The following is a 12,133-nucleotide window of genomic DNA, read 5'->3' as shown; positions in this document are numbered from 1 at the left end:
AGTAAAGAGACGGAATGAACCAGCCAAAGAAAGAAATGAGGAACTGGACAATACCAATACAAACACAGCCAGAACCGTCCTCGGTGAGGAGAGGTCGCCCTCGGAGCTCGATGACAAGTGCTATTCCACAGCTAGAAAGTCAACGCCTCCCTGAATTTCGTGCCGTTGTCGAACTTGCGCATAGAGCGGACGCTAATCGAGCCCGTGTCCTGCGAAAGCGACTGTACCGAGAAATGCCTGTCATCTCGGCGCTCAGAACCGTCCTCGAGCCCTTCATACGCGTGCTCGCCCAAGCTCGAGACAGGAGACAACGGGGTCGGTGAAGAGGAGGTGTGTGCCTGGGGGATAGGGGTTATCCGCCCTCGATCGCTATCCTCTGATGGCTGAAGGTCATGTTGGAATGCATTGCCGAGTAGAGATTCTGGCGAGGGCGCACGGAGCTCGACATCCATGGAGTCCGTCCTTGCGCCAGGCACAACGCTGTGCCGTGGATTTTCCATTGTCGACGCTGCATTCGAGGCTGATATAGGGTACTGCGACTCTGCCCGATCGCGCTCTCGCAGTTCACTGGCAGAGTAGTATGGTGCAGTGTGATCCGAGGCGTCCCATTCATCGCCATCACCGCCGGAGGCCTTGATCCAACCCTGTTGACGGCCAAACAGCCGTGCAAGACGTTCACGGATTCCAGGAGGTCCCACGGGCGCTTCGTACGTCCACTCGGCGCGGTTGCGCGCACGAGATCGGCGCATCTGCCGTTCATACGGGGTGGGCTCGTGGCTCCGGAGGAGGATGAAGATGCCGATGCATGAAAAGACGAAAATGCAGGCGAGGCTGACCACGAGGGCGATGAAGCCACCATAAGAGCCGCCTATTTCCGGCTTACTCGACTCGACGTTCTCGCTCTTCGTGGGACGACCAGGTAGATGTATGGATCAGCTGCCAACGCTTGAGTCTTCAGAACGCAGTCGGACTTACGAGGGAAAGCGGGGAGGGCGCGGGTGAGGACGAGTCCCTCGCCACCAGAAATCGCATGTTCCGTCACTACGGTGTAACGTCCGAACCCAAAGCTGGTTGATGGAGCAATGAAACAGGGTGTAAAGTCGGTCAAGAGGCAGGCAGAAATGTCATGAAGAGCGGCAGCCGAGAGCAAACTTTGACAGCCTGCGTTTAGGGCTGGACGTCGCGGTCCATCGACGTCAGGGGACTCGGAGACGGCGTGCCACGCCGCGCACCGTGAGCCTGGGAGTGGGGCTTTCCATATCGGGGTTATCGCAGCATCCAGCAATATGAATAACAATTTCCCAGGCCTCGAGGCAAAGGATGAGTCTGCGGCCCACAAAGCTCTTGGGGAAGCGCAACGATGGGCACTTCACCTTCTACTGAGAGGTTTGAAGGGTGTACATGCGGGAGAGCCTTGGCCTCCGAGACACGGGCATTTCCGCCTAGCCCAAGACTGACTGATTAATATTACGTGATGCTCTCACGCATCGACGTCGAGCAAGACGAACATGGGAATCCGAAGCCTCCAGCTCGTCCACCATGACCCATGCTGTAGGTCCATGTATTGCCATCCTTGCATGTTGCCAATACGGGCAGGTAAGTTCACATCTTTCTTGTTTTCGCAGCGAATCAATCAAACCACGCAACTGTCATTTTAGGGGTATCGTCGGCGCACCGCGCGCAATGGCCACGTCACAGGGCGGGCCTGAAAGTACCAACAAGGTACAAGAGGGAAGAAGACGCACGAAAAACGAGACATCGAAACAGGAGGGAGAAGGGAAGAGTATAGATACAGCGAAGAGACGTGAGTCCGCAGAGCCCAAACTCAATATGCTACATATTCATCGAAGGCATCCGACACGCATCGACGTAGCGAGACGCAGACTATCGAACGCCATTCGGATACTGGTCGTAAGAGAATGCACGAAGAAGAGCACTAGCCCAGAAAGGCGACTACTAGCGGCAGGTGCGTAAGGGTTCATTCCGTCCTATGTACGGCGTCATAAAAGCGACTATCACGCGATACCACGACGGTCTCGAGCTTAGCTGTACTCCACGAAGTTGGTAAAGGAATGCAAATAAGGGTTTCCAACCTCGTCTGGTGTCACGTAGACCTCATGGGGCGCGTAGATGCCGTACTGCCGCAGTCCTATATTGTACGACTCGAAATCGGCTGCCGTGGCTGCCGTGTCGAGTCCGTAAAGGGGTGACATGAAACCGCCCGACGAAGGCAGACCGAGAGCACCAGGGAAGCCGTCGTAGGGGTGCCTCGTGATCGTGGAGGTAGCGAGGTCGTTCGCCGGGGAGGCAGACAAATGGAAAGATGCGTCACGGGGCGTCCTATCCAGCTCCGCGTCGAGCGTAGGGAGAGCAAGCAGGTCACCTCTCAGCGGCAGGTATGGAGCCGATGGATCCATCGAGTCGTTGAACCCATACTCCGTGGCGGACAGGAAAGGGGGCGAGGGTGCCGGGAAGTGCGAAGGATCCGGCATGGTTTTGGGCAACTCAGGTGGCCGCGCGGTTCCCTGATCCGTGGATGGAACTATTCGAGACGTCACCAAGTCATCTCTGGTCCAACCGGACAGAGAGGACGTGATGACGGTCAGCGGCGAGGGAACCGTCGACGTCGTCTCAGAGTGCCTCCTGCGCTCCATGAGAGGAGCAGAAGGCAGAGGTGTGTAGGATGAGCTTTGGAACGGCTGCACCTGAGGGTCCGGCATCTGGGGCTACCCAACGTTGAGTCTGGTTACTAACGCGGAGACATATTGCACTTACAGGTATGCCGCCTTGGTTGGGTGACGACCAGTAGTCAGGAGACGCGTCGCCGAAGTATGCCAATGGCGAAGAAGCCGAGGAATCAAAGGATTGGCTGCTAAAGTCGTCCGATGACTCCGTATAGCTATGGTCGTACACGAGGTAGTCCATGGGAGCATAATCGAAGACGCCCTCGGGATAAGAGTACCCCTTGCGGAAGAAACCAGGACGTTCGAGGATAGAAGACGTCGGTTCCACATCGGTCTCCGACAGCAGAGCGTTGTTGCCTCCAGGCGGGATCGGGATCGGGCACGCGACCTGTGGCTCTGGCATCGCAATCGACGCCGACCGGCTGCGCGACCCACGTTCAAAGTGCAGCGAGAACTCCTGGTCGGCGGGAGTGTTCGGCGGCTCAGGGGAAGCCGAAGAGGCGACGCTGATAGGCGTAGGACACTGGGCAGCCCGACCGCGCTTGGTCGTCAACCTGCTACGACGAGTGGTCTTCTTTCGGACGAACGCCTCCACCTGCTCGCGACGGGAGAGAAGTGCGGGGTGCCTGCGGTGATCGCTCCGGGTCTTCTTATTGGGTTTGTAGACATAGTTGGGGTTGCGTCGCATATGCTCCGCCGCCCCTTCCTTCGCGGCGTCGTACCAGGGTCTCTTCTCCTGGGGGGTCAGCGAGCGCCATGCTGCGGAGGCTCGTTTGGAGAGCGTCAGCTTCTCCGGCAACTGGACCTCCTCTCCCTTATGCTTCTCCGCGTAAGTACGGCGGAAGAGGATGAAGGCGTTAGGTGGGCGTGGGGCCCAGTTGGGGTCTCGACTGAGCTTCAGCTTGTAGCGGCGGAGGGACGTAGGGTTGTGATAGGGTGATATGTCTGAGCAATCCCCTTCGGCGCTAGATTCTGCACTCTCTCGTGGATGAGAGTCCAGCGAGGGGCTTCGGGGCGTAGAGTTCCGGATGGCGCGAGGCGTGCTTGAGAATGATGCGGCGCTAAGATCATGGTGTGAGGTAGAGCAGCGTGTAGAGTCGGAGATAGTAGTGTAGTGTACGTCGCAATCATCGTCTATAGGAGTCCATCCGCAAATACCTCCAGTGTGAACGGCCGGCGCAGCCATGGCGAAGTCTGAGCAGGAGCGGGATTGGGAAGGAGAGCGTCGCGGGATCGAGACCGATACTCCATGATCTTTAATACGGAAGGGATCCCCTTTCGCGAGATCGCGCGGACGATGGAAGTCTGAGTTCTACACGAATCCCAGTTCTCTCCGACAGACACGCCGCACCTTTGTTCGCTGAACCTGTCGGGTCCGAGCCCGCACGGCGCCCGCGGACGTCGTAGACCGCGTTACCAGCCAAATCGTGCAATCGAAGATCGCCGATCGAGGTCCAACAAAAGGAAGTCGATGTGCGATCTGGATGCTCACCGGTTACTCCATTACGCTCCCCCGGCCATGAGGCTACCAGCCTCCCTTTGCACTCAGCAGCGAGCTCAGACCTCTCTCCGCCCCTCCGGAGACATGCTTTGAATGTAAGCGATTGTCCCGCGCTCTTCCGCATTTCACCAGTATCGAGGCTCCTCACAGCTCAGCAAGCCCATCAATACTACCAGCCGCTGCAATGACAGTGGATGGAGCTGATCAACTCGTCGACAATGTCTTCGCACCTCGTGCAAGCCAGAGGTGGTCAGATCAGAACGCGAGTGGCACGCCCCACATCACCGCACTTGGTCGTGCCGTCGGCGTTCGTGGAGTTTGGTTGGTACATTGGCGCATATCCACTGGTCGTCGTGAAATGTGCCACTGACTGCCCGACCACACACACGGCACGAGGATTGCGTAGACTGTGCCCGATGCTGCACGGAGAGCGTTATAATCTCCGATTGCCTGAATAGGCCACCCCTCTACTCAACACCCCGCTTCCACTGGGCGCTCACAAGAGAACTTCCCAGACGCCCCATCATCGGAGTAGCTGCCGGTTACTTCTTGGGGGTTAATGCCATCTATCACCTCTATTCACGAGACTTCATTTGCGCTTGCATGACCAGACAGCGGAGATCAATATTTGTGCGGAGTTCCCGTCATTGCGGAGAACTTCTCGCCCAATAGGAGGAGGGGTGCCCGTCCGCCGCGGCTAGACTTGCCCAAAATCAGGCTGGCTGATCACTGGACGCCTTCCGCCTCGCTCACCGACAGAAATTTGCGGAGCTCGCACCTTGAGCCGCTGTTTTCGATGGGGGTTCCACGCACTCGCATGTAGCCACTTATGAGAGCCTATAGTGCGCTGGAATAGTAGAAGTGTCTCTTGGCATGCACCCTAAGGAGCGAATCATAAGAGGCATCATTGAGAGCCCCTATAAATTCGATCAGGGAGCCTCGCCTCCCATGCGTGGGCGCCCAGCTCGCAAAAGCTTTCACGGGAGGGCTATCGCGTAAGCTTACTTACTGAAAGGGGTCTCGACCCCAGTTATCTCGATTCGGCACCAAAAGTCTGATACGGTGGCCAGCTGGAAAGGACTGGAAAGGGCAACTGGTCCTCCTCCAATCGGAAGTTCAGGCGGAGGAAGACCTCCCGCGCGTGTTATGTATCATCAGCGAGTGGCACAAGATGGCATCAGGAGGGTGCGAGTGAAGAGACTCACCACGTATGTGTCGTCACTTAGATCCAGCAGATAGGGGGTTCCAACCCCAAATGGCGACTGGTGGAATGCACGAGGAAACGAAGGTCCTTGTAAGATCATGCGCCCAACTTGAAATCAAGTCAGCTGTTGAGAAAGAAACATAGCTTCACGATTCCTTCTGAGTCGCCTCCAGCACAGTGTTGTGCGGTGCAGAAACTGGCATTCCGTTGTGTGGAGGCTCATCTCTTAGCAAGGGTCCTATACGTAATCAGCTCTCCCGCACATTGCTACCGCGAAGCATACTTACCGGAGCTGAGTGCACTGCGATCAGGACGGTAGTTCTCGCTTACGTTGGTTCTGGGCTGAATACAGACTTATCTGGAAGGGGCGGACCTGATCAGTACCTCGCTACCTCCGATGTCCGTGGCAACGCAATCAGTGATGTCCAATGCTGGGAGGACAGTATCCTGCGACATGGAGACTAACTTAGGGCGGCGGCGACTAAATTGTTGTGTGCTATACCATACGTAACCGGGATGGAGGTTTGCGTGCGAGTGGGAAGACGTAGAAGGATGTATGCTTATGTACGTACACCTATATGCACGGTAAGTGATCCGCGCTAGGCCTCCGCTACACGCAGCGGAGGAACTGCGAGACATTGTCTGATTGCCACGGGATCCCCCATGGTTCCAGTCCCAAGCCTAGTGCGGAGCTGAGAGCGGCGGAGTTCGCTATGTGCAAGGTTCTGACAGTACAGTCTCGAAGACAGTCGAATGCATGGGAATACCGTGGAGGAGTACGATTGGAGTTGGGGGAGACTATTGGCGGGGACAAAATGCATCTCGAGCAAGCGGATCAAGAAAGGAAGGTGAGCTAGACGAATCGCCAACATAGTACGTACCACCGTCGGAGCACTCAGTTCTCCTGATTTGGGAATAAAAACATCCAGCCCGCATGCAACAAGCACAGCATACGTTGTTTCGCATAGAGCCAGAACCCCTCCCCATGCCACCCAAGCTTGATGACAATCCCACGGACAGTGACACACCGCGACAGTATTTGCTATCAGACTGTCCTTCAACCTGGTGTTCAGACAGACAAGCGCATGAGCTCTAAGGTTGCTTCGACAACGTCTCGGCGTACCCGTAAAGTCATCCCGGGTTCAAGTGGACCCGGGCAGCCCTGCGAGACGCAGGACGAGACCGTTCGGCTGCAGGCGAGCGGTGGTCGTAACGCTATGTCCGAGTGGACCTGGGTGGCCGGTCCGCACGCCACCTGCACAGTTGATCGTAGAGATTGATAGTAGATAGATGACGTTCGTATTCAGAATTGGAAGAATATCGACTGTGTAAACGCCGCCTTGAATCTGGCGGCGTGCGAGGAGAATACCATGAGCGGCTCCTTCCACATGAAGTACAGACCGGTCGCCACAGGGAGCACGCCTGCGAGAGCGCCAACGATGCGCTGTTTTCGGCTCTGGGGCAGGGCCCCAAGGGACGGGCGCAGCCAGGTATTCCAGATGATTGCCATCCCTTCGGCGGCGTGCCACGCAACAACGGCGGTAAGGCCGATGTAGCCTAAGAAACTCCGCACGGGCCATTCGTGGAGGGCGTACTTGACGTACTCGTAATCAAGTTCTGATGGGCCCACGGAGAGGATAGGAGGGGATGGATCCGAGGGAGCGATTCGGTGGGCGAAGAAATGAAGGGCTACGACGACGACAGCTGTGTACCCCGTGATACTCAGAATACTGGTGAGACGGCGAGCTGGTCTGGGTGCAAGGACACGCTTCAGGAGGGCAGATAGGGGATGTATGACAAGAGGGGCGAGCACGAGGTATTTCTCCCCCCAAGGCGTTTGATAGTACTCCCGCCCGAGTAACTTTATTGTCCGATTCAGATGTGGGGAAACGGCTTTCTCCGCGTGCAACAACACTCACCATAACCTGTGAAGCCAGCGAAGTTCCCCCAAGATTCGCCATCACTGGCGCGGTGAGATGTATGAGAGCGAACGTCGTTATGAAGGGTGCCGACCCATGGGCAATGCGCGTCAAGGCTGGTTGAGTAGCCGTCGCGAGTCGCCGGAGGAACGACCTGTCTTGAGTAGGGGCTGCGTCGGCCATGTTGTTGGATGTAGTCTGTCTGCCAGCGACGAGATGTTGTATATAAACCTAATTAATCCAGTACGAGAGTGTGCGCAGCGCAAGCCGAGTGATTGCGTTGTGTGAGAAACCGGAAATGGGTCATCGACTGCCGCTTCCCGATCCGGCAACTGCCAATTTGCGCGCGTGCACTGGCAGTCCTCGTCTTCAGCCACCGCCAGCTCCATGAGCTCCTCTCCCGCATCCTCCTCTCCCGCGCCGGAGATCGTCACTTCGAAGACAAAAACCTCCATAGACAAGTCCAAGAAGGTCAAGGTAGCGCACCCTCAAGCGGAGACAGAGAAGAATGGCCCAAACGAGGGCGAGGACGCCAACTTGGCGTACAAGCCTCCAGACGGCTATGTGCTCATCAAGCACAGTACCGAGGAGACTGAGTTTGACTGGGATGTCATCAACAACGATGTTAACCTAGAGTTGTGGGTGGTCCGGGTGCCCGATGGTGTGAGTACTTCCGCTTCAGTTCTGCTTCACTATACGCTGAGCGACGCTTTGGTACAAGCTCAAAGCCAAGCATCTTGAGAACGTCAAGATAAACCTGCCATCTTCCTCAACCACCACGCGATTAGGCACCATTGACCGGAAGAGTACAGCGTACGATGTCTGGGGCCTGGGAGATGATGAGGCGGATGCCGTCGGCGGGGACGAGCTGCGGGCAGTTTCATGTCTACTGCCAAGACGTAAAAAGGGCGGGAAGCTGTACCAAGGTGCTATTGCAAGATTAACACCTCCCTTACGATATCTGACGCGTTATGTCGCTTGATCCAGCTCCACATCCTATCTCTCGCCGCCTCGTAATTTCCGCTCGTCCATCACTACCAACACCTCCCGCTTCTTCACCCGAGTCTTCACCCGTCGTGCACCAAAATCCGCCTCGGCACAGACATTCCCCAGAGCTGCTGAAACATCGATTCGCTCCGCTAGGCTCCCTTGCCCCGGCAAACGATTCGGCGGCGCCCGCTCCAGAGGCCCCGACAGCCAAGTCGTCAAAGTTGCAGAGGACGGACGTAGTGGAGGGAAGCAAAAAGAAGCGGAAGGTAGACATAGAGTCGCCGAAGAAGACGAAGAAGGCGAAGAAGGCGTCCTAGCGTGCATTTGATTGCCTAAGCTGCCTCCTGTTGTCTCGTCCATTCCTCTATGGAAGCACCCGCTAGTTTGCAATCGGCCATCCACCATGGCTGCACCAAGTATTCTTGCCCGTCTTCCTTCCAGACGACATTCGCAAACATCACACGTGATCTTGTCCGCAAACCCAGAACACGACGCATAAGTGATGTACATGCATGCAGTGCTACGAGCACCAACAGACTAACGGCGACGGCGACGGACGGACACAGCGTCAGGCGAGCATAACCAGCGAACATTATAGGACGGAAGAGTGTGTGCGAGTGTAGTAGCGGGGAGTGGTGACGATGGTGTACTAGTGATCCGAGTGCATAGGAATAATAGCAATAAGCACAAAGCACGGCTCAGGGGCCAAAATACATGGGCATGAGGCAGCGTGGCACGACGTGACAGACGAGAAGATCGAGACAGACAGATGGTTCAGCCGAGGTCCATCTCCTCCCCCGCCCGGCCTTTGCCCTTCGAGCCCGTAGTACTTGTCCGTGAGTGAACGCCGTTGACCCTCCCGTTAGGCTGCGCATGGCCATTAATCCTCGGCGCGGACCGCGAGCCTGCAGACGAGCTAGCACCCCTGGGCAACACGCGCTCGAGCTCCGCACGGACCTCCTCCTCGACGCCCTCGAATATGCTCTCCGGAGGAAGACCCCATATACGCCCGGGCTGGTTGCGCTCCTTCTCCTCGAACACACCGCCCACGACGTCTACCCAGTTGCGCCGGACGCGCACGAGCTCCGACAGCTGTTCTGGGACGTGCAGCTGGTTGCGCTCGTCGGGGCTGAGTCCCAGTGCGGCCGGACACGGGGGCAGGGCGGCCGTGCCCGTGAGGCCCGACGAGCCGTTCAGGGCGCCGGGTGGGGGGTCGCCCTTCTGTTTCTTCTTTTTGTTCACTTTGGGGCCGTCTTTCTTCTGATACTTGGAGTAGAGACTGGCGATCTGCTTGTCGACGGCGTCGCGGCTGTCGACATACTCCTGATAGGCGAGGCGGTCCTCGGCGATAGCGGCCAGCCGCGCGCGACGCGCCTTGTTGGTGGCAAGAACAGTCCGCAGCTCCCGCTGTGCATGACGGAGCGCGGTGGCGATCGGGTCGTCGACCGCTTCCGAGTAGTCGGGCTACAGCAAGCAAGCGACGCCGCGATCAATTGGGTGGCCAAGAGATGAGGGGTAGACAATAACACGTACAATCTCCTCTAGCAGCCCATGGTGCCGCATCACGACTTTCATCCGCTCCTCCAGATCCGCCACGTTCAGCTTATCACGCGCCGCCGCGGCAGCAGCGCCGTTCGTCCCCGGACGCCCCTCCATCGCCTCCTCCGCCGCCTTCACGCCCTTCCACTCGGTCACATCGTGCATCGGTATCAGCGCGCTGACCACTCGCTCCGTCAGCGGGCCATGCCCGCGCTCCTCTGTGAGCAGGTCCGGCTCGGCCAGTGTCGATGGCTCCCACTTTGGCAGAACGTTCGACGGCCCCGCGAGTGAGCTCGCGCGCACTGCAGCCGTCCCCGGTAGCGGCATACCGTAGGTGGCGATGTCTTCTTCCTCCCAGACAACTGAGTAATGTCGCCCCAGCTTCGGCATAATGAACGGCTCGACTTCGTCCGCAGTGTACTGAAGGAAGCCGATGTCCTCCTCTTTGATGGGCCGTAGCCAAGGCTCTATGCTCGAGTAGAAGGTGGTGACGAGCACTTGGCTGGGTTGCTTGCTCTTGCTGAAGTCCTCCATGACCTCGGTCGGCTTGCTCGGCCCCGGTACTGGCCGTGGCGCCACTGGTGGGCGTGGAGGAAGTAACGAAACTGAGGCGGGCAGGTTGAAATCGGGAGCATTTGCCGGCTGCCCGGGTGCGTGTGTTGAGAGGTCGTGATAGCGGGTGCGACCGAGAGTACTGACCTTGGAGAATGCGATGGAGGTAGAGGGATACTTGTTGCCCTTTTGTGGTGGCGGAGGATGTGGATGCGTATGCGCCGGGAGCGGGGAAGGTTTCCGTAGTTTGGGGGGTTCTTTTGACTAGTTTGATCATGCGAACAGGTATGGCTCACTCCATGAGACGTACCTGGTTCGATATCACTCGAGTCCTCTCGTTTCCGTTTCTTCTTCTTATCCTTCTTCTTTAGTTCCTCGGCGATCCTGCAAGGAGATGAGCACATGCACGGTTCTTCGCGATGATACCACTTACTGTCTCCGCGCGTCGAATGATGGCTGAGGAGTCGGTATGGGAGGCGCAGGTAAAGAGGATGGTCGGTTCCTGAGAGGCTGCTGAGAGAGCGGCTGGGCGGACGCCCGACTGTCATTCCCGTTGATAGACGGCGTTACAGCTGTATGGTATTTGACCATTTTGATGAGTTCGCCACGGACAGTAGAGGATGGCGTGCAAATCCAATGTGTTGGAAGTGTGATCGAGTAATTGAATAGGTGAAGGTACGCAGAAGGAGTGCAGAGACAAGTTGGCCGTGATTTGTGGAGTGGCGAACGAACGTTCATACCATAGAGGCATAGGTCCAAAGGGAAGCCGACAATAGAGAGAATAAGACGCGAGTGGCAAGGGCGTGGCCAAAGCGTCATGAATGGTCATATGTCGTCCCAGACATAGCGGTTGGAAAAATCCGACGTTTCAGAACAAGACGAGGACGTTGTTGTGCAGTACAGTAAGGGCGTCGCGCAAGAGTGAGGGAGAAGGACAATGAGCAGGCGGGACCATAAGCGTGGGACGATAGTCATAGCAGATTTGGTAACGCGCCCAGATGGATGATAGGAGACGGACGCGAGCGGCGAGCAAGACACAAGGCAGCAAGGGCGAAACATGCAAGCATTGACGTCCCAGGAGGATGAGGCGAGTGGTTAAACCAGCGCGCGAGGAGCGACCAGGGTTACAGATGACATAGAAGGAAGACAGCCGTTAGCGACGGCGCGGTTAATGCACAAATAAGGACGCACAAGCACGTTCCCTCTCTGCTTTCTGTATTGCCTTGGCCTTCCCCTTCTCCTTCTCCTTGAGCCGTCGCATGGATTCCTCAATTGTTCGAATGTCATCTCCTGCCTTCTTGGCGCGTTCCAAACTTTTCGCTTTAAAAGCGGTAAGCTCTGCATGCAGCAGCTCGAGTTCGTCTGTGGGCGGGACCGTGTCTGGAGGGTTATTGAAGAGTGACGAGCGGATTGGGGGAAGAGGGGCGAATTGAGAGACTGAAGACGACATGACGCGGTGCGGGTCTCCGGGCCGCTATGGTCGGCCAATTTCGGTGTTCCCAAGCTGCAGAGTGCTAGACCAGGCAGCAGCGACGAGGTTAAGGGGACCGCGGGTGTTCGAGAGCAAGTTGAGGAGGGTGCACCGTCGCGAGCAGATCCAAGTCGGTAGGCGCCTGCGCTGCCCGAGGCGTCTGTTACAATGCAGGATCGATCAGGCAGGTGTTTCCCACGGCAGCTTATTGCGGTGCCTGTAGAGGCCTCGCGCAAATGCCGCCTTCAAGTTTCTGCTGGGTTTCGACTGTCC

The 12,133-nt window shown here is 57.2% G+C and overlaps 5 protein-coding genes across 5 annotated transcripts; 1 reads left to right on the top strand and 4 right to left on the bottom strand.

Annotated features, from left to right (window-relative positions):
* Positions 1-131: 131 nt before the first annotated feature.
* On the bottom strand, positions 132-1,032 carry DICSQDRAFT_146391 (uncharacterized protein; the record flags this gene model as incomplete). Its single annotated transcript, XM_007364739.1, has 2 exons — positions 132-902; positions 976-1,032. The coding sequence occupies 2 exons, from the start codon at positions 1,030-1,032 to the stop codon at positions 132-134; spliced, it is 828 nt and encodes a 275-aa protein (XP_007364801.1).
* A 2,277-nt stretch (positions 1,033-3,309) lies between these two features.
* On the bottom strand, positions 3,310-3,567 carry DICSQDRAFT_15581 (uncharacterized protein; the record flags this gene model as incomplete). Its single annotated transcript, XM_007364738.1, has 1 exon — positions 3,310-3,567. A coding segment is annotated over one exon (258 nt), but the record flags the coding sequence as incomplete, so codon positions are not given.
* A 3,125-nt stretch (positions 3,568-6,692) lies between these two features.
* DICSQDRAFT_57673 (uncharacterized protein) lies at positions 6,693-7,491 on the bottom strand (the record flags this gene model as incomplete). Its single annotated transcript, XM_007364737.1, has 2 exons — positions 6,693-7,250; positions 7,309-7,491. 2 exons carry the CDS (start codon positions 7,489-7,491, stop codon positions 6,693-6,695), a joined length of 741 nt encoding a protein of 246 aa, XP_007364799.1.
* Positions 7,492-7,695: 204 nt separating this feature from the next.
* DICSQDRAFT_169114 (uncharacterized protein) lies at positions 7,696-8,615 on the top strand (the record flags this gene model as incomplete). Its single annotated transcript, XM_007364736.1, has 3 exons — positions 7,696-7,971; positions 8,030-8,234; positions 8,296-8,615. 3 exons carry the CDS (start codon positions 7,696-7,698, stop codon positions 8,613-8,615), a joined length of 801 nt encoding a protein of 266 aa, XP_007364798.1.
* A 457-nt stretch (positions 8,616-9,072) lies between these two features.
* On the bottom strand, positions 9,073-11,975 carry DICSQDRAFT_104269 (uncharacterized protein; the record flags this gene model as incomplete). The annotated part of the gene is made up of 5 exons (XM_007364735.1): positions 11,581-11,975; positions 10,823-10,961; positions 10,700-10,773; positions 9,832-10,646; positions 9,073-9,762 (listed from the first exon to the last, which is right to left on the bottom strand). The coding sequence occupies exons 1-5, from the start codon at positions 11,837-11,839 to the stop codon at positions 9,073-9,075; spliced, it is 1,977 nt and encodes a 658-aa protein (XP_007364797.1). The 5' UTR covers positions 11,840-11,975.
* Between the last annotated feature and the right edge of the window lie 158 nt (positions 11,976-12,133).

This window comes from Dichomitus squalens (assembly GCF_000275845.1).
Source record: "Dichomitus squalens LYAD-421 SS1 unplaced genomic scaffold DICSQscaffold_9, whole genome shotgun sequence".
In the NCBI taxonomy this organism is placed as follows: domain Eukaryota; kingdom Fungi; phylum Basidiomycota; class Agaricomycetes; order Polyporales; family Polyporaceae; genus Dichomitus; species Dichomitus squalens.
The sequence above is the reverse complement of the archived record's forward strand: the minus strand, read 5'-3'. Positions and strand labels throughout refer to the sequence as shown.